General features: G+C 38.4%; 1 protein-coding gene across 2 annotated transcripts in view; it reads right to left on the minus strand.

The window, feature by feature from the left end:
• Positions 1–24881, minus strand: part of adcy3a (adenylate cyclase 3a) — a gene marked incomplete at its 5' end in the record, with an annotated part of 63128 nt that overhangs the window by 22786 nt on the left and 15461 nt on the right. The window contains 6 exons of one of the 2 annotated variants that reach the window (XM_079836160.1): positions 8670–8789; positions 8876–9038; positions 17503–17661; positions 17820–17947; positions 21075–21186; positions 21274–21404. In XM_079836160.1, coding sequence (XP_079692286.1) covers positions 8670–8789; positions 8876–9038; positions 17503–17661; positions 17820–17947; positions 21075–21186; positions 21274–21404 — 813 coding nt within the window. Of the gene's footprint in view, positions 1–8669; positions 8790–8872; positions 9039–17502; positions 17662–17819; positions 17948–21074; positions 21187–21273; positions 21405–24881 lie in introns of both variants that reach the window. The other variant, XM_079836159.1, reaches the window with a different exon arrangement.

The raw sequence follows: 24881 nt of genomic DNA on the forward strand, positions 1-24881 counted from the left end.
CTGTTCATGAGAACATGCCTAAGATCTGTGCTGGCATGTGTCATACACAAAACCATTATGACAAGTGCAAAAAAATGTTTAGCACGACAATATTGTTAAATGAAACAATGCATCCCTACAGATCCCTTCACACCAACTATGACAATTCATATTACAATGATTTGTAAATAGTTCTGATTTTGTATTGTTTTGTGCACACATTGAAGAACATTTTGAACCAATAAGAACGTAACTTTTGGCAGATGTGTCTGGGATGATCATGCTGTTACATAAACAGACGGAAATATACAGTTTAAGGGCTATTTCAATACCAGTCCTGTAATTATACACACTTTATTTTAAGGTGTCACTGTTACAGTGTAATTATATATTTAAGTACTGAGTAATAATAACTGACTGCATGTATTAGGGTTAGGGGTTGGTTTAGGGTTAGCTGCGTGTAATTATGCACAATTGATAGTTAGACACATATTGACACCTGGAAACTTGTTTATTATAGCTTTAACATAATTGTTTACATTATTATTACTAATGCATTTGATCATGTATACATTTTTTGATGAAAAATCCTTTTTATCCATCATTATTTTAACATACAATACTTTAAAGCAATGGAAAGGCACTATTTAAATAAAATGTATTATTATTATTATTATTAGGTTATACCAGTCATGTAATTATTCAGGGCTTCCATAAGACGATTAGTCAACTAGTTATTTTATCAGTTTTGCACATTCCTATATGTTTTCTCCCTCATTCCTTTTTTTAAAGTGCCAGATTATGGAAATATAGTACTGTTCAAAAGTTTGTGGTCAGTATGAATGTTTTATGTTTTTGAATGTAGTGTAAAAAAAATAAAAAAATTAAAAAGATTTATTTTATTTATAAATTGTATCCTATTTATTGGCTTATTTATTCTTTAAATATTATGTTATACATTTTACAATGTAAACTGACTGTTTTCTATTGTAATATATTGTAAACTGTAATTTATTTCTGAGATCAAAGCTGAATTTTTCATTAATTTTAAGCTTTCAATAGCCACGTTTCCATTACAGATTTGCGCAAAACTTGCGATATTTTCTAAATGTCGATAAAAAACTATTGTGAAATGACGGAGTTTCCATTAACCGATGTTATGTGAAAAAAGCTTCTTTTTTTCCTCTCGCGATAAGACGTTCCAAAAATTATGCCATGTATGTTTAGTAGGTTTATCCCATCCACCGCACGCCATTAGTTTTAATGGAAGGAGACCTAGGCGTGTTATCCAAGCATTAATGTCAAGGAAAGCCCTTATTCTTGAGCATGAGTATGAGGTGTTTGTGGGTGTTTTCCCTCATATCTGCTTCAAGGTCTTCATGATCATTTGTGGCTAGACATGTGCGGGTATACGGTAATACCATATATCACAATAATGAACATGCATGATACTGTTATCGTGGGCACCTCAAAATACTGTGAATAATTATTTATTTATTACGAATTATTCCGATTTTTAGAATGCATTTTAAGAATACTTTACCCATAAAGCATTTAAAATGAACAACACGTCAAAGAGGAACGCGCACTGATGTAAACAAACCCAACGCGCATGAGCAGCTCATGAACGAGTGAAGGAGACGCACATTCACTCTCTGACAGCAGAGGGCGCTGACCGAACAGCAGAAATGCAGACGTTTCCCCGGTAATCCTCGTAAACTTAAGTTTTAGGCATTCAGTTTTCTGTATTCGCTACGGTGCTCATCACATAACAGGGCTCCAGACTGCAACTAAAACGGTCGCATTTGCGACCAAAAATATTAAATTGCGAGTGATATTTTTGCTGAGATCGCCATTGGCGACCATTCTTGTTGTGTGTTGACGTAATAAAATGAGACGACGCGCAGCAAAGTCACAGAGGAAAAAACCTCGCTGAGTCGGAGCGCCAAAATACGCGTCAGAAACGGAAAATATCATGCTTTTTCAAAGCCCTCATCTCTATCGAGCAACAACACTGACGGCTGTGCCAGCCGGAGAGAGAGAGATAGAGCGGCAGAGACGTGTCAATGAATGAATATCCAAGTACCCTACTCTACTCTACTCTACCCTACCCTACCCTACTCTACCCTACCCTACTCTACTCTACCCTACCCTACCCTACTCTACTCTACCCTACCCTACCCTACCCTACCCTACCCTACCCTACCCTACTCTACCCTACCCTACCCTACCCTACCCTACCCTACTCTACTCTACCCTACCCTACCCTACCCTACCCTACCCTACTCTACCCTACCCTACCCTACCCTACCCTACTCTACCCTACCCTACCCTACCCTACTCTACTCTACTCTACCCTACCCTACCCTACCCTACTCTACCCTACCCTACCCTACTCTACCCTACTCTACTCTACCCTACCCTACCCTACTCTACCCTACCCTACGCTACTCTACCCTACCCTACCCTACTCTACCCTACTCTACCCTACTCTACCCTACTCTACCCTACCCTACCCTACTCTACCCTACTCTACTCTACCCTACCCTACTCTACCCTACTCTACCCTACCCTACTCTACCCTACCCTACTCTACTCTACCCTACCCTACCCTACGCTACTCTACCCTACCCTACCCTACTCTACCCTACTCTACCCTACTCTACTCTACTCTACTCTACTCTACCCTACTCTACCCTACCCTACCCTACCCTACTCTACTCTACTCTACTCTACCCTACCCTACCCTACCCTACTCTACTCTACTCTACTCTACCCTACTCTACTCTACCCTACTCTACTCTACCCTACCCTACTCTACCCTACTCTACTCTACCCTACCCTACCCTACTCTACCCTACCCTACCCTACCCTACTCTACCCTACCCTACCCTACCCTACTCTACTCTACCCTACCCTACCCTACCCTACTCTACCCTACCCTACCCTACTCTACCCTACTCTACTCTACCCTACCCTACTCTACCCTACCCTACGCTACTCTACCCTACCCTACCCTACTCTACCCTACTCTACCCTACCCTACTCTACCCTACTCTACCCTACCCTACTCTACCCTACTCTACTCTACCCTACCCTACTCTACCCTACCCTACCCTACTCTACCCTACCCTACTCTACTCTACCCTACCCTACGCTACTCTACCCTACCCTACCCTACTCTACCCTACTCTACCCTACTCTACCCTACCCTACCCTACTCTACCCTACTCTACTCTACCCTACCCTACTCTACCCTACTCTACCCTACCCTACTCTACCCTACCCTACCCTACTCTACCCTACCCTACCCTACTCTACCCTACTCTACTCTACCCTACCCTACTCTACCCTACTCTACCCTACCCTACTCTACCCTACCCTACTCTACTCTACTTGTAAAAGTGCAGGAAGGCTTTGTGGACGCCAACTAATCAGTAACAATTCTCGTTTTTAATTGATACTGATACTTATTCTCAATATATTTTACTCTTGTTAAACTTTTCTGTTACTGCCTTAACTTCACAGGAATACGCTAAACGTATCACCGCCCTGCCGGACGGGCTATCTTAAATAGTGAATACAATTCCTTTCTTGCTTTGCATTGTTGACTCTCTTAACTTGTTGTCTGAAGGAAAAATAAGATCACGGATGTTTTTGATCATGCTTATTTGTCCGCAGTGAAGTTTAGCGGATGTATGTGTGTGCGTGGATATTTTTGAGTGTGTTTGTGTTGAGCGGATCATAACATTGTATATAATTACGGGTGGATGAGAGATAAATAATTAATATGTTGATAATATTAAAGACACGGAACTCTCATTTCACTGTAAAACGCAACGAACGTGCGTCACTCTTTCACTTTCAAAACTAGCGTCTATTCAGGGAAAACAAATCAAGGATGCGATATGCTTAGAGCACCTCCTAGTGGACAGTATATATTACGCAAAGGAAAAATCCTACATGAGATATTGCTTAAAATTTTTACAGTTTTACCTAAAAAATATACACTAACTTAATAGAAATTATTCTGATAAGAATTGTCCAACATAGTGATTGGAAATATCAACATGTTTAAAACATGTTTTTCTTCAGGTTCTAATTTGCCAAATTTACCAAATTAACAAAAGGAAGGAAAGTCAAGTAAAATGTGGGAGCGTTTTAGTGAAGTAGTTTAACAAGACGAATCAAGTGTTGGGAAGCCTATGTGATGTGTAACAGCTGTGAAGCGCTCTATGTATATGACAATAAATGAATAAAGCCTATAGTGGAGAAAACTGCGAAAGTCGCTCTGTGTGTGTGTGTGTGTGTGTGTGTGTGTGTGTGTGTGGTGTTGTTAAAATGTTAAGAGGCGCATAGATTTAAGTTGTTTCAGTTCTACACAGGCAAAAAAGAAAAAAAAAAATTTTTTTACTTAACCTGTTGTCTTAATGAGAAAGAATGGAAGAAGCCAAAAATGAAATTCAGCACCGCCCATATAATTGCACATGAAAAATTAAAATGCGTTTATTTTTTTGTGGCACTTGAAAAAATGATTTGGCGCCTAAGTTTTTCCCTTATAGGAGCCAATGGCTCCTTAATTGATATTTTTGTCTGGAGCCCTGCATAACCAAATACTTAATACTTAAAGACATAAACATTGTATATTTGAATCTGGACTAAATGACATGCCCTAGATATTGTTTGAATATGTTCTGATTCTTTGTTGTTCAGTCACACACTTTACAATAAGGCTCTATTATTTAACATTAGTTCATTCATTAACAAACTGACAATGAAAAATACTTCTAAAGCATTTATTAATCTGAGTTAAATGTACATTTCAGCATTTAATCACACATTAAAATCAAAAGTTGTAACTTTATTATTTAATGGACCTAACAGTTTCTTTTTTTAACTAACATTATCAAAGAATAATAACTGTAAAAATGTAGCTATTCGCTCTTTGTTAATGTTAATGCATTAACTAGCAGCGAGACCTTATTGTCAAGTGTTACCTATTGTTCTTTATAATTATTTAGCACTTTAATCTGTTTTAAATATTTGTTTACTTCATGCATTTTTGTGTATTGTTTTAATGTATTTAAATGTTTGGTTCTTTTTGTTATAAGAAAGTTATTAAACCTGTTATGGTATGACAACACTTTTTTTGGAACTTATTTCAATATCGTGATAATACCGTATACCGTGATAAAAGCTTCAGCAATTAATCGCAACATGAAAATTTGATACTAATTGTGGCATTTCTTTGTTGTCTAGAATCCAGTATTCCTGTATTTCTATCGTCGGTAACACTTCAGAATAATGGTCATTAGTTAACATTAGTTAACTACATTAGTTAACATGAACTAATAATGAACTGCACTTATAAAGCATTTATTAATCATTGTTAATGTTGATTTCAACATTTACTAATGCTTTATTAAAATCTTATAAACATTAGTTAATGCACTGTGAACTAACATGAACAAACCATGAACAGCTGGATTCATATTAACTAACGTTAACAAAGATGAACAAATACAGTAACAAATGTATTGCCTATGGTTAGTTCATGTTAGTTAATATCTATACATTTCCTGTGTCCTATCTCAAGCTACTCTACAGTCAGCTAAAGCTTTTGTCAAATCTGTCATGTTTCAAAGAAACAAAACATGTCATATATATATATAATAGGCTAGAAAAGGGACCGGCCCCTGGGAATATCCACAATATCGAATCTGGCCCCCTTTAAAAAAAGTTTGGACACCCCTGAGTTACCCTATCGTCTTTTATGTGTTAAATAAAGAACTCGGTCTCGTCTTCTGTCCAAACATACAGCGTCACCTTTAAAGAATGATTCTAAGTCTTTTACGTACGCCAGGCGACCTGTAAATGCGGAAAAAAAATTCCATTGCAGTTTTGCGAAAATGTTCTTTTTCGAATTGCCTGAAAAACCACCTCATGCGAGGATAAAAACATGTTTGCGATATATGTGATTTTTTTGCGAAATTGACGCGTTTCCATTGGGTGTATTTTCAATTTGCGCAATTTGAAGGGTAATGGAAACGTGGCTAATGTCACATGATCCTTCAGAAATCATTCTGATATGATGATTCACTGCTCAAGAAACATTTCTGATTATTATCAATGCTTCATGTTTTGTGGAAATATTTTTTTCAGGATTCTTTGATGAAAGGAAAGTTTAAAGGTCCCATGGCATGGCATTTTTCTATTCTTTTATAGTGTTTCCTGAGGTGTACTTATATTGTTAGTATGACTTTTACATCATAAAATGTCATAATTTAGAAATAAAAGGCATTTTGTCTATACTGCTGTTTGCCCTGTGGCTGAAGGCCCTGTTACAAGAGGCGTGTCTGCTGTGAGACTTCAGTAAAAACGCCCACTGTTGTGATTGGCTGACATCTTTGCATTTGAAATGAGCGGAGGGGGCGTGGTTTAACGAGGTCTACAACGCACGAGCTGCTGCCAGAGAGACGGATGGACCTGAGTTCACTTCTCATCAGTTCTCAGCATGTCTCAGTTCAGTGAACTGTTGTAGTTACTAGAATATACTTCAGGTTATTCGTTTATTTCTAGACGGAGGGGCTGTCACTCATGTCAGAAAGTTAGTAACTTTAGTAAATTATGGATCAGCGCTGACTCGAGACGCGAACCGTTTAGAACGATTCAGTCCGATTTGGTGAACTGGTTCGGTTCACTAAAAAGAACCGTTTCAAAAGAATGATTCGTTCGCGAACCGGACATCACGGAGACAGAGCGATTGCTAACAAAGTTATTTATAGTAACTACTGAGTTATGAGAGCGCTGTCTGTCAGCGCGAGTTTATTGTGTTTGTATCTGAGAGTTCTGAATAAACACGAGTCCCAGTCACGCCGAGTCCGTCTTCATCATTATTCTACCAACTTTGTAACACATGCAAAGTACCATTACAGCGAGATGAACGAGTTAGTAAGTTTGATTAAAGCATTATTTCTAGATATGTTCCAATCATATGAAAAGCGTCAGTGATGCGCATTGAGTACACAGCGCAAACAAAGACACAACAGCAGTAATCGAATGTAATCCAGTTTATTGTGGGAACAGCTGGCTAGCCTAGCCGGATACCCTCACGCTTGCCCCCCGTCTGCTTAATCTCGCGCCGCGTTTGGTGCCTCCGCTGTGGGCAGATGCAGTACTGGGGGTCGGTGATGTTGAAGGCCGAGCTTCGGCGTGAGTGAGGTTTATCTCTAAAGATGTTACTCTGCCAATGTTGAGCAGAAACTCCCGACTGTATGCACATTTTAGAACCGATAGATGCGACGAGGACGTACAAAAACACTTACTCACAAGATAGAAAACACGAAAACACCGTTCTGTCTGGAGAGAGAAAAGCCGCAGCGTGTGCACGAATAATAAATAATTAGCTGCACATAAGAAATCACTGATCACAGATCAGAAGGAACTGAAAAAAGACTTGACACTGAGACACTGAGACACTGAGAAACTGCCAGCGTTCACTCGTTCACAAGCAATGATGCAATGATCTCTCTAGCGTTTGCATGGGCGTGCCAGATTCTCTGGGCGGAGGAAAGGGAGGAAACCGTTCCTGCTTGGACGTCAAACCAGGAGACTTCAGGATTGGCTAGTCTGGCCTGTCATTTTCTCAAAGGCAGAGAAAGACAGCCAGAACTCGGTTTTACACCGATCAACATTTCTATCCACTTGGGGACAATATTCAGGCTAGGGGAACTCATATTAATGTTGAAATACCTCATAAAATGAAAATTTCATGCCATGGGACCTTTAAAATAGTGTAAAATAGGTTGTAAATGTTATTTCACATTAACTTTAAAGGGATAGTTCACCCAAAAATTAAAATTAGCCCATAATTTACTCACCCTCAAGTCATCCAGGTGTATATTACATTCTTCTTTCAGACGAATCAAATCTGAGTTATATTACAAAAGTCCAGGCTAATCCAAGCATTGGAATTTTATTTATAGTTGCTCTGTTTTTGAAGTCCATAAAAAGTGTATCTATCCATCAAATAACTGCTCCACGCTGCTCTGGGGTGTTAATAAAGGCCTTCTGAAGCGAATCAATGCGTTAGATGATTGATGATATTTTTTCTTATTGTAAGAAAAATATCCATATTTAAAACTTTAAATAACTAGTTTTTGGGTGAACTATCCCTTTAATACTTTTATATACAATTAACACCTAGCAACTTATACTCCTTAGCACTTTATTACAAGCATAACACTATTTTAACATGATTATTACTAACAGAACTTTCCTTCACGTATGCACATTTTATCAGGGACTGATGCGAAATCCTTAACAATTATATTCTGTAATTAAAGACAATTTTAAGTAAGAACCTAATTCAACAGATTCAGTTGGTCTTAGAAAAGTTCCAGATGTCAATAGCAATGTTTCCATTTGAGATGCTGTGATGCGATTGGTCCGCTGGTTAGTCCAGTTACCCAATCACATCCTCTGCTGAGGCTAAGGGTTTTCTTGTTATGCATCCAGGAATTTATTCAGTAAAAAGTCTGTTTATCCACGTCTTCATATCAGATTAAAAAAAAAAATCCACCTAAATTGAGCGCATATTGAATTTCCATACAGTGGAATTTTATAACCCGAAATTTGCATACAAATAGGTGTCTGTAAACAGCTAGCGTGCGAGATCGTCATGTCAATACCCGTGTATCCAGCTCCTCTGGATCCTCCGGTGTGGTACAGGCCGTGTGGACACTCCCATTACACTCCGTGGTGTTGATCAGCAATGGAGAATTCCCATTGGATGACGTCACCGAAAGCTTCTGGAAAAAACATTGGCGAGGGCGTGAGAATGAGAGAGACACACACGGAGATGGAAATGACAGTAAGAGGAAATGACACTCACTACTCCATTGATGCCATTTTTACCCACGGGTCCCTTGGGCACCACCACCAAGTATGTTTCAATGCCTCTTTCCTTCAGGTACTCACAGCGGTCTCCTCCATTCCCTGGCTCCACGTCAAACTCCCCGTGCAGACACTCCAGGGTATTCTGGGAGATGTGCACTCGCCTACCAGACAAGCATAGCCGGTTATCTGAGTCCGTTACTGGCAGTTGTTTTGCTGATTACACAACAGTTTCTGTTTATCTGTTGAAAACTCAGATTGACTAAAGAATCAATATCCACCTGCGAAACACTTCCACCAGATGAAAAATAAGTACACTTTAGCGCACATATTAGCAAATAATAGACTCTTAAAGGGTTAGTTCACCCCAAAATGAAAATTCTGTCATTAATTCCTCACCCTCATGTCGTTCGACACCCGTCAGACCTCCGTTCATCTTCAGAACACAAATTAAGATATTTTAGTTGAAATCTGATGGCTCTGAAAGGCCTCCATTGGCTCAATGGCACGGTTCACTCTCAAGACCCTTAAAAGGTACTAAAGACGTCATTACAAAGTTCATCTCACTACAGTGGTTCTACAATAACTTTATGGAGTGACGAGAATAGTTTTTGTGCGCAAAAAAACCCTAAATAACGACTTACATAGTGATGACGATTTCAAAACACGGCATCATGAAGCTTCGAAGCGTTATGAATCAGTGAGTCGATTCAGCAGTTTGGATCGCCATATTTCAGCATTTTGGCGGTTTGACACGCGATCCGAATCATGATTCGACTCACTGATTCATAACGCTTCGAAGCTTCATGATGCCGTGTTTTGAAATCGTCATCACTATATAAGTCGTTATTTAGGGTTTTTTTGCGCACAAAAACTATTCTCGTCACTCCATTAAGTTATTGTAGAACCACTGTAGTGAGATGAACTTTGTAACGACGTCTTTAGTACCTTTTAAGGGTCTTGAGAGTGAACCGTGCCATTGAGCCAATGGAGGCCTTTCAGAGCCATCAGATTTACACTAAAATATCTTCATTTGTGTCTGAAGATGAACGGAGGTCTGACGGGTGTCGAACGACATGAGGGGAAGTCATTAATGACAGAATTTACATTTTTGGGTGAACTAACCCTTTAAGAATACACTTAGTGCGAAGTTCTGCGAACTGAATGTAATGTTCCGGACACTTAATTGCATGTTATTTGAATATGTATCATAGTTTAAATGAGGGCCTATGAGGGTCATAGTTTGGCTAGAGCCACTGCCCTCATCAGCTGAGGCGTCCCTCTCGCAGTCTATGGTCGCTACCCATCCCAGCTAAAAGTGTCTTCCCTCCGCTAAAGATCCACCGATTCCGCGAATCCGCTCCCGTGTTTTCCCGCTCGCTCCCCATCGTCACTCATGCTGCGTCCCAATTCGCCTACTTATACTACGTCCTAAAATTATGTACTCTTTTTGTGAAGAAAAAGTACATACTTTTGAGTGTGAAGCAGAAGAGTATGCAAGCTTTGGGACATACTACTTCGTCATCTATAACGGACTCTGTCGCTTAGTGTGTCCCGTCACCGTTTAAACTGCCCTGTCAATCATCGTCACAGTTCAAATCTTCCACATTCAGTTCGATTTCCTACCGTATCGGAGAGAAATGTAGTAGCATGTTGACCTGCCATGCAGAGACTCCCCTCATGTGTTTGCAAAGTTTTAATGGCCAAACGTATCATTACAAAAGTTCACAATGCTGCTGCAGGTGAAATAAAATGTGGCTAACATTGAATAAATATCTTTTTGTCAGGTTAAATACTGATAATTGCTCACTCAAACCCCGTTATCTAATCCTCTCTACTTAACCGTCAGACTCGCGTAACCGTCATGTTTGTAGTTTTTTTAACACTTTTTATCCGCGTTTGTAGTTCTAATCGAATCCTCGTCCATCTCGCAATGGGTTGTGGGTAATATCAGCCGTTAGAGTGCGCATCGATCTGCACTTCGGATTATGACCGGAAATAGTAGACCATCCGGGAATCTCTGGAATACTCTTTTCAACATACTACGATTTGGGACATACAAATTATTTTTTCTAATACTATTTAGTACAGATAGCATGCGATTTGGGACGCAGTGTCAGAGTCTGTGTGCGGAAATCTGGAAAGCGGAGACGACGGTTCCAGAATTCCGTCGCATTAACAATACGCTTTACAATCCGCGGAATTAGTAATTTGGTAGTTTGTTTTTGTATTTCTGTCGGTGTTATTTTGCTCCTGATCTTCTAATAGTGCTAACAACTTGTCCAAAATACACGTTCTTGGAAGAGAATTATAATTCTTGTCTAATCAAGTTTTTGTACCCGAACTGATCTAATATAAATAACACCAACTTTGCTGTTGATGGCACACTTTCATATAACAACCCATAAACTGTTACAGAATGTATACGTTTCTTTTGATATAATTCTTATTTCTATTTATATATATATCTTCCGTGTCATTAATGTAAAGTACTAAAAATATTCTACTTAAATGTTTTTTTTGACAATTTAGTAGAATAATTGAATAACTGATAACAGGAAAAATCTGAATCCCAATAAAAGATAATCATCTGAAAAGCATATCAATATTGACTTATTTAATTGCCCATTTAATTGCCAATTTAATTGAAGATATGTCATAATAAAAAATAAAAAAAACATAATTTTGTCATAATAGAATTCACTCAATTAACCTAATAGGTTTTAATGAAAGTGAAGATGCCTGAAATGTATAATTCATGAAAATATTAAATAATAGCCGCGTTAATTAAAACAATAACACAAGTAACAACATGCCACTTGGGGCCTTCTGTGCCAAATATGGCTGGGTCATCTTACCCCAAGAGTCTAATTGTATCTTCATCTTCAAAATAAAAGCTATAACATTTACTCCACAAAGCCAAAAACGTGTCCACAAATCCTAACAAATAGACACAAAAACTTTGATATTCAACATAATACAATGTCATATATCACTATTTTCGAAAGACACAAAATTAGATCAAAACTGTTTTGACTGACTAGTAAGAGTAAGATGGATCATTTGTATGGACAAGCACCCAATCCTCGCCCCCAATGCCCCCCCACCCCAGTGCCCCTTTTATTTGGTTTGGGCCACTGCCCCTCAAAATGTCTGAGCACGGCCCTGGTTTAAATGTATATTAAATGTAATTACAGGGTTCCCACACCTCGTTACCTTCAAATTCAAGGACCTTTCAAGGACTTTCCAGGTCCAATACCCACAAATTCAAGGACTTAAAGCAGTGGCGTAGGCAGAACTGTATTTTTGGTCGGGCCTGGGCAAAAGTAAGTGGGCACTTTCACACTTGTCACTGTCAACATAAACCAAAACTGTAGCCACTACCTGTCCACATACAAAACACGAGCAGCAGTTACAACAAACGTTAGACACTTTTATTTCCACTTTTCGAATATTTTCTTCATTTTTAATCGAAAATAAACGCCTTTCCGATCTTATATGTAATGGGAAAAGTACAGCGAGTTCGGCAAAAGCCGGATTCGAACCTCAAGGCGACTTGCGTCAAAACTTAGTTCCACACACCTTACACCATCACGACTGACAGATACCGATGACGTGTTCCCGGATTTACAGAATGAACCTGCGTTTGGAATTGAAAAGTCTTACCGTTACTTGTGGCCTGATGGATGGGGTCTCTCCCACATTAATGCGAGTTTTAAAAGTCCTTTTTATAGAATTTTGCATCGCTACACAACTGCAAATTATAGGCTAAGTGAATAGGCAAACACACTTCATGAACTCACATGCATGCAATTAAGCACTTCTTTTTCACAAGGGTGGGTCTCATTGTTATTGAGTATTACTGATGATGATGTTGATGGATGAGGATCTAATAATCGGGCATATATCCAGATGTCTCATCCATGACTGTTCGCTCACGTGTGGTTTGCAGTGCGCGGGAGAAGTTCATTTAGGGAGGAGTAAAGTTTAGTGGCCTGAACAACCAGATGCATTTACACTCGTCTGAGTCACTTCTCACAGTGACTGATCCGCCGTCTGTCTTCGCTGTGTCTCCATTTACACTGGATACACACATTAATGAAGAGCTGCACGATAAATATATCGAAATTAAATCGATTTCAGGTTGTGATTTAATTAAGTATATACACTATATTGCCAAAAGTATTGGGACGCCCCTCCAAATCGTTGAATTCAGGTGTTCCAATCACAGGCCACAGGTGTATAAAATCAAGCACCTAGGCATGGAGACACTTCTACACACATTTGTGAGAGAATGGGTCGCTCTCAGGAGCTCAGTGAACTCAAGCCTTGTACTGTGATCGGTTGCCTCTTGTGCAATAAGTCCATTCGTGAAATTTCCTCACTACTAAATATTCCACAGTCAACTGTATTATAACAAAGTGGAAGCAATTGAGAACAACAGCGACTCAGCCACGAAGTGGTAGGCCACGTAAAATCACAAACCAGGGTCAGCACATGCTGAGGTTCACAGTGTGCAGAAGTCGCCAACTTTCTGCAGAGTCAACAGCTTAAGACCTCCAAACTTCGTGTGGCCTTCAGATTAGCTCAAGAACAGTGTGTAGAGCTTCCTGGAATGGGTTTCCATGGCCGAGCAGCTCATCCAAGCCTTACATCACCAAGTGCAATGCAAAGCCAAGTGTAAAGTTTGGTGGAGGGGGGATTATGGTGTGGGGTTGTTTTTCAGAAGTTGGATTGGCCCCTTAGTTCCAGTGAAAGGAACTCTTAATGCTTCAGCATACCAAGACATTTTGGACAATTTCACGCTCCCAACATTGTGGGAACAGTTTGGGGACGGCCCTTCTTGTCCCAACATGACTGAGCAGTGCACAAAGCGTCACTCCATAAACACATGGATGAGCGAGTTTGGTGTTGAGGAACTGGACTGGCCAGCACAGAGTCCTGACCTCAACCCGATTGAACACCTTTGGGATGAATTAGAGCGGAGACTGAGAGCAGGCCTTCTCGTCCAACATCAGTGCCTGACCTCACAAATGCGCTTCTAGAAGAATGGTCAAAAAATCCCATAAACACACTGTCGCCAGAGGGGCGTGGTTCAGCGAGGTCTGCACGAAGAGAGAGAGTCGGGAGAGCGGCGGGGAGTAAGTAGGTCAAGTGCAGATGATAAACACCTGTGTCTGATTGCAGTGATTGGCGCGTTGAGACAGTATAAAGCCACAAACCCTGAGGACTGAAAGGAGAGAGAGATGGAGAACAGAGAAAGGCTATTGAGAACTGAATGAGATTGAACTGAGTTATCTGAGAGTGCTGGTAGCGCAACTTTATTTGTTTGTACCAAGAGAGTGTTGAATAAAAACGAGTCCCAGTCACGCAAGACCCTGTCTTCCTCCTTACATACAAACATTGTTACACACACTTCTTGTGGAAAGCCTTCCCAGAGGAGCTGAAGCTGTTAGAGCTGCTAAGGGTGGGATGACTCCATATTAAACCCTACGGATTAACAATGGGATGTCATTAAAGTTCATGTGCATGTAAAGGCAGCCGTCCCAAAACCTTTGGCAATATAGTGTATACGTATGTGCTACGGCATCATTTACATGCGTGTAGGTCGTGTAAATGAACATACAGTGCTTTCACCCTGAAACCAGCTTCACTTGGACCCGACAGCGCATTTATTTATTTATTGGTAACCCATCAAAATAAAAGCTGGATTGTATACCGTCTGAAAATTAAGAAATTAAGACGTAAATATTAGTATTGTAAAATAAAATTAATTCGATATTTTTTACAGCACAATTTATTTCTTATTTTAATATATTCAATAACATAAACTATTACATTTATGGTTTGAGTTGGTTCTTGTAAAGAGTAAAACCAAGTACCCACATTTTTTTTCTATTCACTCCCACAAAAAAATCTAATTCATCGCACATCACGATTAATTGCACCTCACATGAAGTTTTATATTGTAATACTTTCACATTATAAATGTAGAAACAACTTAAAGATGGCTTTGTAATTATTTTATTTATATCTTTTTATTAAACACTTTGAATGAAGGCCAGTATCTGTAATACTGATACTGATGTCTCTATTAAATTGATTTTTTCCCCTGAATTTTAGGCACTAATTATAGTCATTCAACATTATGGTATAATTGAAAGCTATTCGCTTTAACATTTAAATTTTTTTTAATTTAAGTTGATTATCGTCACATAAACCCCTTGTAAATTCACATTTAGCTGTGCTTTTATATAAGGGCTCAACATTAAGGTTGTTTTCTACTGGCCCAGACGGGACGGTTCAGATTTTTACCTGCCTTGCTAAAATGCACAAAAAGAGTTTTTGATCCATCTAACTTTGTAAACAATGCGTGGAGATTTTTAGGTAAGTGTAAAAGGTAAATAACCAGAAACTGAAAAATCAAACACTGAATTCAATTATAAATTGAATATTTATTAATCCTTATTAAAGCTACAAAAGTTGTTCAGTCAAGAGCAGTGAGTGTTTCTCTCGGTCTTTTGTTCTTTGATTTACAATAATGACTGACATTACAGCAGCATGTTTATTCGACTGCTGTCACTTTTAAGACCTGATGCACAAGATGAGGATCTGACACACATCCTATTTCCTCACAACTCTTTTTGGCCTAGGGATGTCATGATACCAAAATTCCAGTTGTCGGTACCAATACCATAAAAATCTCTGTACCAATTTCGGTACTTCAGAATTTTTTTTTTTTTACATTTTATTTAACTATTTAAAATATTGTTTTAATTAAATTCAATGAGTTTATTATTTATGATGATAATTCAAGTAAATAATACATACAAACATTTGAAGGTTGCATGCTGTTTAAAAGTAAACATTGTTTATAAAAAGAAATCAAGTGAAAAATAAACAACCCTCTATGCACACGTAATAATAATAATTAATTGTATTATTAGTAGTATTATTAGTATTAGTATTACATTGAGACGTAGCTAAATCTACTGTACAACAGTTGCCTAATATATTTCTGTCAATTTCTTTGAGTGTCTGTGTTCATGATATAACAGTTTTCTCAAGTGAAACGGTAAATGCTCAAGTAACTCAGAGCTGAGTTTATGAAGTTGAGGCGTTCATGTCCTCATATAATGACACAGCAGAGGCTAAAAAGACAACGAGTGTCAAGTGTGCATGAGCCGCAAATGAAACCGCATATGACCCTGAAGTGTCAATTAGACTCCCCCTGGAATTGCCTCATTGACACGGCATCCTCAATAAACCCGTCTCCGGCGTGATGACTCCGATATTTTGATTATTCCTATTTAATAATTATTTAATCAACATCATCCTCAATAAACCCGTCTCCGGCGTGATGACTCCGATATTTTGATTATTCCTATTTAATAATTATTTAATCAACATCATCCTCAATAAACCCGTCTCCGGCGTGATGACTCCGATATTTTGATTATTCCTATTTAATAATTATTTAATCAACATCATCCTCAATAAACCCGTCTCCGGCGTGATGACTCCAATATTTTGATTATTCCTATTTAATAATTATTTAATCAACATCATCCTCAATAAACCCGTCTCCGGCGTGATGACTCCGATATTTTGATTATTCCTATTTAATAATTATTTAATCAACATCATCCTCAATAAACCCGTCTCCGACGTGTTGCCTCCGATCTTTCGAATATTCCCATCTGTTATGACCGCTGACCTGTAAAGTTGCCAGAATAATAATCAATCATACGCTGTTTGTTAATTGGTCAGAGGAGAACTGGCACCCGACTGAGCCTGGTTTCTATCAAGGTTTATTTTTCTCCATTAGGTCACCTGATGGGGTTTTGGTTTCCTTGCCACTGTTGCCTCTGGCTTGGCGTGCTCAGTTGGGGACACTACATTTTTTAAATAAATATCCAAATTAATCTAATTATTAAACTAAATTAACCATATAAACTAAATTACTGATCTAATTATTGTTCTAAAGCCCACATTGTCACTGTATGATAATTGAAATGAACTGATGACATCACCGTTTTCTCCGGAGCGGCTGTACAGCTGAATAAAATTATGTTGCATTATTTTCCTGTTTAACACTGTGGCATTGTTAAAAGCGCTATATAAATAAAGTTGACTTGACTTGACTTGAAAGAGAACTCGCTTTAACAAAAAAAAATGAATAGCATGCTAATTTTGACAGCCCTAATGATCATTGATAATTCTTCCCAAATATATCTATTCAAGCCATATTGCAATATACAGTAGCAGCCAAAAGTCATGGAAGGAAAACTGACTATAATTGGCTTAAAACTGTGTTAAAGCTTTTGTAAGCATTTTGCATACTTGTGCTTGGAGTCGATTGTTTGTGATAATAACGCAATGAAACATGACATTTTGACATTTTCCTGTGAGCTTTTCAATGTTTTGTTCTTCCCTCATATTTATACATATATATACACAGTATATTCCTCATATTTTGACGGTTTGGCCATTACTGTATATCGCAGAAAAACAAATGATTATTTTTCCGATATCGTGCAGCCCTACAGCTCGATCAGTAAAAACGTATGAAATGGTCAAATCCAGCGGCATTCTGAACCAAACAAAGTGAAACACTCTGGTCTTTACCCTGGTATTCCTCCTGCCTCCATCTTGTTGGCCACCGTCACGTCAGTAGACCACACATCATACTGCCAGCGCTTCTGTCCGAGCACACCGCCCAAGACCGTCCCAGAATGCACCCCGACACGCATGTCCACATCGGTCTGCGTCTTCTCTCGAACATATCTGAAATCCAGATGAACGTGTCAAACCTTGTCATATTCAAGCACGCCCGACTTAAGCCATTTATAATTCATTGTTATGAGCCAGTCACTAATTTCCATGAACAATCCTTGTGACAGTTCATGAACAGTCCAGGAATGAAATGATTATGCAGCACTTACGAAATCGCCTCGACCATAGCCATGCCCATCATGATGGAGCAGGCCGCATGGTCATCCCGGTAATCTGGAAGGCCACAGATACAGTAATAGCAGTCGCCGAGAATCTTGATCCTCAACTGGTGGTATTTCTGATGAGGAAAGAAAGAACAGCACATTTAGATTTCTTCAGGCTTTACTGGTTTAAAAAATATTACACAAAGTGATAATATAGTGCAACAGTTTTTCAGCTGCCTTGGTTCTGGGAGTATTTCTCATTTTTCATAATACTGACTGATGTTTGTCTTCCTGTGATTAGTTCATATTTTCTTTGGGTGCGTGTCAATCAGCTCCCCAGGCCATGAATCTGTATATTGTAGAGGTGTAACGATACACTCGCGTCTCGATTCCATACAAATCACCATGCTGAACTCACGATACTTATCGTGATATTTTAAGCCAAAATAAAGGAGAGAGTTTTTGTTATTTCTACTTTTTTATTATTAAAGTAATATTATTATTATTGTACTATTATCAGGACCAACAAATATTCCCCCATTGCATTATTATGGGCCAAGCACCGAAGGTGCGGAGAAATAGTTAGCGTTCTTATTATTCTGCTTCTTCTTCCGCCATTGGAGTCTATGGCAGCCCATAGAACCGCTTGCGGAAAAGTTATGAAATTTGGCACACAGATATAGGACAGTCTGAACTGTCACTATAGCAAATTTTGAGTCTCTAACTCAATCCCTCTAGCGCCACCACCTGTCCAAAGTTGCACTCATGTTTATGCTAATAACTTTTGAACCATAAGTGCTAGAGACAAAGACTTTTTTCCTCTGATTCCTTGGCTCAAGACATTTCGATTGCACCCTATGTCGTAGTCGTCCTAGACGGTTTGTCCGATTTTGCACAAAAATTTAACCAGATCATCTTCAGGCAGTGCCAACAAAAAGTTATGGAATTCGAATTAAGTTGATACAAATTTTACGTAGCTGTTGCAAAAATACACTTAAGGCTATATCTCCGCAATGCTTTATCGTATTCAAACCAAACTTGGTACATGTCATCGCAAGCACAGATATGTATACGTAGATGCCCCATTCGACCTCTCCAGGCATGTCGACGCGCCGCCATTTTAGAACGGTCAACACACGTCAACACTTCAGATGCTGTCAATCATCACTCGCATAAAAACCAACAGCCTCTGTAAAGCCCAGCGCGATTTAAATTCCCGAAGAAATTGGATCACCTTTCACAGGTGACAATGTGTTGGTTTGTGGTTTCATATTTTAAATAAATGTATAATAATTTATCATTTTGACTCATAATTTATCATTTTCCCTGTTCTTAAATTTTTTTTTTAATTCAGGTATGTGATGTTGATAATTTTATGACTTTTTTTAGGGTGATTTTTGAGAATTTAAGATTTCAGATAATACCTATGATGATTACTTAAAACATGGGTTGAATAAATAGGCTATATTGATGTTTATTAAACACATAACTAGCTAAGTTATTACTATTTTTATAATTTATTTACTTTGATGGCTGATTGGTTGATGGTTTATGAGTTCTTTCCAATGAACTTCACTGCGTTCATTAAAAGCTGAGCACTGTGTCTGTAGGGTTCTCTGATGGTCAATAAATGATATTGAGAAAATGTAAAGATCTTTAACCAATATTTTTAGCATATGCAGAATTATCTACCATTAATGATAAACGAAATCCTAACTCATCTGCTTCAGTCTATTGATGTATAGATATTCATTTTATACATGCATGTGTATAACTACGGTTCAGACGCACAGGCAATATTTGAATATTCACAAAGTGCGTTCACGACCAGCTTTGACCGTTCGAAAATGGCGGACGGCTAAAGTATAGCAGCCCATAGAAACAGTCACTAATGGGGAATCTACGTATACATATCTGTGATCACAAGCATGACCTGAGGCAACATGCAGCATTTCACTGCAGCGCCACCTACTGGTCCAGATATACGAAAAATTGCTATTTTTGCTTATAACTTCTGAACCGTTTGCCCAAAAATCATAAAAGTGGTCTCGTTAGATTTGGGACATCATGCCAAGTCGACTGAATTATGTGCTAAAATGCTGTATTTTATGAACACATAAACAGATTGTTATGAAACTCGGTATGGGTCATCAGCTCGATGCCCTGAAAGAGCCTGAAAAGTTTCAAAACAGCGCCACCTAGTGGATTTTTTTTTTCAAATGCTTATAACTTTGGGTGAACTTGACTTTTTTTAATGGGAGGAAATTTTTGTCTCCTGAATCCTTGCCGAGTCCAACGATACCAGACTTGCCAGGTTTCGGCATATGGTTTGTGCAGCGTTGTAATTTAGCGCTTAAAAAACATTAGCTGATATCTTCGAAAATGCTAGTCTGATCGAGGCGAAACCAGCGTCAGAAGCTTGGAAACATAGGTCGATAGCTACACACTATTACCCAAATGTCAAAATATTGATAGTAAAGGGTAGTAAAATCCAATCAAAGTCAAGTGTCAGTCATTTTTTACGTGTTTTTTCATATAAATGTCTATAAATACAAAACTAAATTAGATATTTTCACCAAAATTGACACACACATGTATGGGCTCAGTCCGAGGACACTAGGTGCTATAATAGAACAAAAGATGAAATTCAATGCATTTTTCAGCCTTTTTTTGCCTAAAATCATCTTAAAATGTGTTTAATTGCTCATTGCTGCAGTTGATCTGACACCACCAGCCATTTTGGCATGTCTTGTCTTCTTCTTTGCCCTTGGCACCGGTAATGGCTGCTTGCAGCTATATTTATACATTATATTCAACATTATATATAGTCGTTTAATGTAGTAATGTCACTGAAACTCTCGCACTTTCAATGCTGGCATTCGTTTGATCGGATAAGCCGTGCACACACTATTGTGAAATATTATTATAATTGAACTGTTTTCTATTGTAATATATTGCTAAATGTAATTTATTCCTGTGATCAACACTGTATTTTCAGCATCATTACTCCAGTCTTCAGTGTCACATGATCCTTCAGAAATCATTCTGATATGCTGACTGATATTATTAATGTTGATTAATGCAGATGTTCTACAGAAGCCATAAAATCAAGATCTCCATGGAGAAAATGAATATGATTTTTACTCTACAGTTGCACTCTATATGAATAGCTTAAAATCAGAAGACACAAAAAATGATTTATTCTCGTGAACTTTACTAAAAGTACACTGAAAGGCATGCATACAGATAACAGTAACTCACAGCTGCTAGCTTGTCGAAACGGGCAAACAATTCGTTGAGCAACTTGACCAACTCCTGCGCACTACAGGACGAGGACAGCTGTGTGAAGCCCACGATGTCTGCGAACAGAATACTGCAACACACACACACACGGTAAAGGCTCCTTTTAGAAACAATCTGCATCAAGCTTTCATTTACTGAAACACTGCCACAAACTCACCTGACGTTCTCATGCCGATACATGTACATCGTGTTGAACTGCTGCATCTCTTTCTGACTGGCTTCCTTCTTCATGTCCTGAAGCATCTCGTCTGCGATGTGCTTGGGCAAGATGGACAGCAGGAGACGCTCCTGTACGAGGAGGAACAACGAACATAACAGTCTTGTGTATTTGTTAATGTAAATATGCATCTGCAGATTGGTTCTGCACATAAACCATCTTTGCAGGTTTGTTTAGTACTCATTAACAACTCTGTTTGGGCCAGGTATATTGTCCCAGGCCCTCAAAAATATACAGATATTTTTTTTTATTAAACTTTTATTCAACAAGGACACGTTAAATTGATTAAAAGTGACAATAAATAAATGTATTACATAATGAAATGAATTATATTTCAAATAAATGCTGTTCGTTTAACCCTTGAATGCATACCTCAGGTCTTTAGAGACCCGAGACGTCATTCACAACCCTCCTCCTCATTCATTTTTTTAAAGTTAGACATCAACCTTCTTAATATTCCTCAAAAAATTTCAACCTTCTTAGTATTCCAAAAAAAAAATTTTTTATAATTGAATGCCTGTTTTTCCACTAGTTTTTTGTCAAAATTGTATAGGGTCGCTAAGATTGTACGCATTTCTTTCCCTGCACAATAATAAATTAATCTATAATGGCAAAATAAGTGCAATTCACCTTTATTCCACAAGGTGGCAATGTCTGATACACAATGATGAAGCTACGTTTCACTCATAGTACCTCAGACAGAAAACGAAACAATAATATATAATCTTAAAATAAAATAAATTATAATAAAAACTTGATGATGGATCTGGTGAAGGAAGCTGTCAGTGATCAAAATATTTATTTTCAAGACATTGAAAATGAGTTTTGAGAATATGCGTGAGATGGTGAATTTGAGCCAGATGCAGAATGTACTGGGAAATGAGTTCTGACGATCTGCTCAAACTGAACCCTTCCAAGCTCCAAAAGGTAACGAAATATGCTTTATTTTATTCTTCTGTAATTGTTGCTCTAACATCAGGAGTTTTATACAACCCCAAATCAGAAAAAGTTGGGACAGTATGGAAAACGCAAATAAAAATAAAAAGAAGTGATTTCTAAATTTACTTTGACTTGTATTTCATTGCAGACAATATGAACACAAAATATTTCACGTTTTGTCTGGTCAACTTCATGTCATTTGTAAATATGCATCCTTTCCTGTCATTCAGACCGGCAACACATTTCAAAAAAAGTTCAAGAAAAGGTAAAATGGTTAAATAATGATGTGATTTGAAACAGGTGATGTCAACAGGTGATTGTAATTATGATTTGGTACAAAAGCAGCATCCAAGAAAGGTCTAATCCTTTAGGATACGTGAGAAAAATATTGAAATGTTTAAAAACAATGTTCCTCAAAGAAAGATAGGAAGAGATTTGGATATTTCACATTCAACAGTGCATAACATAATTAAAAGATTCAAGGAATCTGGAGGAATTTCAGTGCGTAAAGGACAAGGGCGCAAGCCTAAGCTGAACAACCGTGATCTCCGATCCCTCAGGCGGCACTGCATCAAGAATCGTCATTCATCTATAAGCCATATCACCACATGGGCTCAGGACTACTTTGGCAAACCTTTGTCAAGTACCACAATACGTAGTTACATCCACAAATGCCAGTTAAAACTGTACTGTGCCAAAAGGAAGCCTATGTTAACAGTGTCCAGAAGCGCCGTCGACTTCTCTGGACTCGGAGGCATCTGGGATGGACCATCACACAGTGGAAACGTGTACTGTGGTCAGATGAATCAGTATTTCAGGTATTTTTTGGGATGAATGGACGCCGTGTGCTCCGGACCAAAGAAGAAAAGGATCATCCAGACTGTTACCAGCAACAAGTCTGCTTGTTGCTTCTGTGAAGGCACCATTAATGCTGAAAAGTACATAGAGATTTTGGAGCATAATATGCTGCCTTCAAGAAGACATCTTTTCCAGGGACGTCCATGCATATTTCAACAAGACAATGCAAAACCACATTCTGAACACATTACAAAGTCCTGGCTGCGGAGGAAGAGGGTACGGGTACTTGACTGGCCTGCCTGCAGTCCCGACCTGTCTCCAATAGAGAATGTGTGGACAACGAAGACCCCGTACTGTTGCCCACCTTAAGACTTGTTTGCAGGAAGAATGGGACAAAATTACACCTGAAACACTTCATCACTTGGTGTCTTCAGTCCCTAAACGTCTTTTAAGTGTTGTGAAAAGGAATTGCAACATTACAAAGTGGTAAATGCTTTACTGTCCCAACTTTTTTTGAAATGTGTTGCAGGTCTGAATGACAGGAAAGGATGCATATTTACAAATGACATGAAGTTGACCAGACAAAACATGAAATATTTTGTGTTCATATTGTCTGCAATGAAATACAAGGTGAAATTTAGAAAGTAAAGTAAATTTAGAAATCACTTCTTTTTTATTTATTTGCGTTTTCCATACTGTCCCAACTTTTTCTGATTTGGGGTTGTATATTATCGCGACAGGTATAGATCTATCCATGTTAGATATAGATCCGGGTCGCTAAAGACCCGAATATGTAAGAATGTTTGGCGAAACAGTCATGCATTTAAGGGTTAAAGGAACACGCCTTCTGTCATCATGTAGCACTTTGGGCATAGTTTAGCATAGATCATTGAATCTGATTAGACCGTTAGCATAACAAAAAGCATCAGCTCAAACATGACCAAAGACGTTCAATATTTTTCCTATTTAAAACTTGACACTTCTGTAGTTACATCGTTTACTAAGACCAACGGAAAATGAAAAGTTGTGATTTTCTAGGCTGATATGGCTAGGAACTATACTCTCATTCCTGCGTAATAATCAAGGAACTTTGAGCCTTACCACAAGAGCAGTGATATTACACAGTGGCTGAAAATAGTCCCCAGCACGCTCCCTGTGCAAGCAGGTTGTCACGTTGGTTATGTTGACAGAAGTTAGCCTATTTTCAGGCGCTGTGTAATATCATTGCGCCGGTGCACTCATGGTACGGCTCAAAGTTCCTTGATTATTACACAGCAATGGTTGTTAGTCTAGTAGTTTATTAGTTGTTTTTAGTCTGCAGATTTTTGTTCATGGTATTCACCTGCAACAGAATGTTTTGAAAAAAGACAGAACAAATACGTTTAATATCTAAATGTTCGACTTCATTGGAATCAAAACTGGGAATTGATAAGAATTGGAATCAATTAGCAGAACTGGAATCTGAATCGCTAAAATTCCAACAATGTATAAACAGACATGGACTAAAAGCCACAAAAATAGCAATAAATCTACATATACATTCAAAGCTTAAAGGGTTAGTTCACCCAAAAATGAAAATTAGTTGAAAAATACTCTTTTAGTGCAAGTCGACTTGCTACCGCTGACCGCCGGAAGCTAGTTATTTTAGTCTATAAAGTTTTAAATTTGGATATTTTTCTTACACAAATGCTTCAGAAGGCCTTTATTAACCGTGTGGAGCAGTTCGTCGCTGTCCGATGAAAACCACGTATGTCCATTTTGCCGATTTTGAGATTTTTCGACGGATTGAATGTCCATGTTCATTTCCGTAT

Source organism: Gobio gobio (genome assembly GCF_949357685.1).
Source record: "Gobio gobio genome assembly, chromosome: 15".
Classification (NCBI taxonomy): domain Eukaryota; kingdom Metazoa; phylum Chordata; class Actinopteri; order Cypriniformes; family Gobionidae; genus Gobio; species Gobio gobio.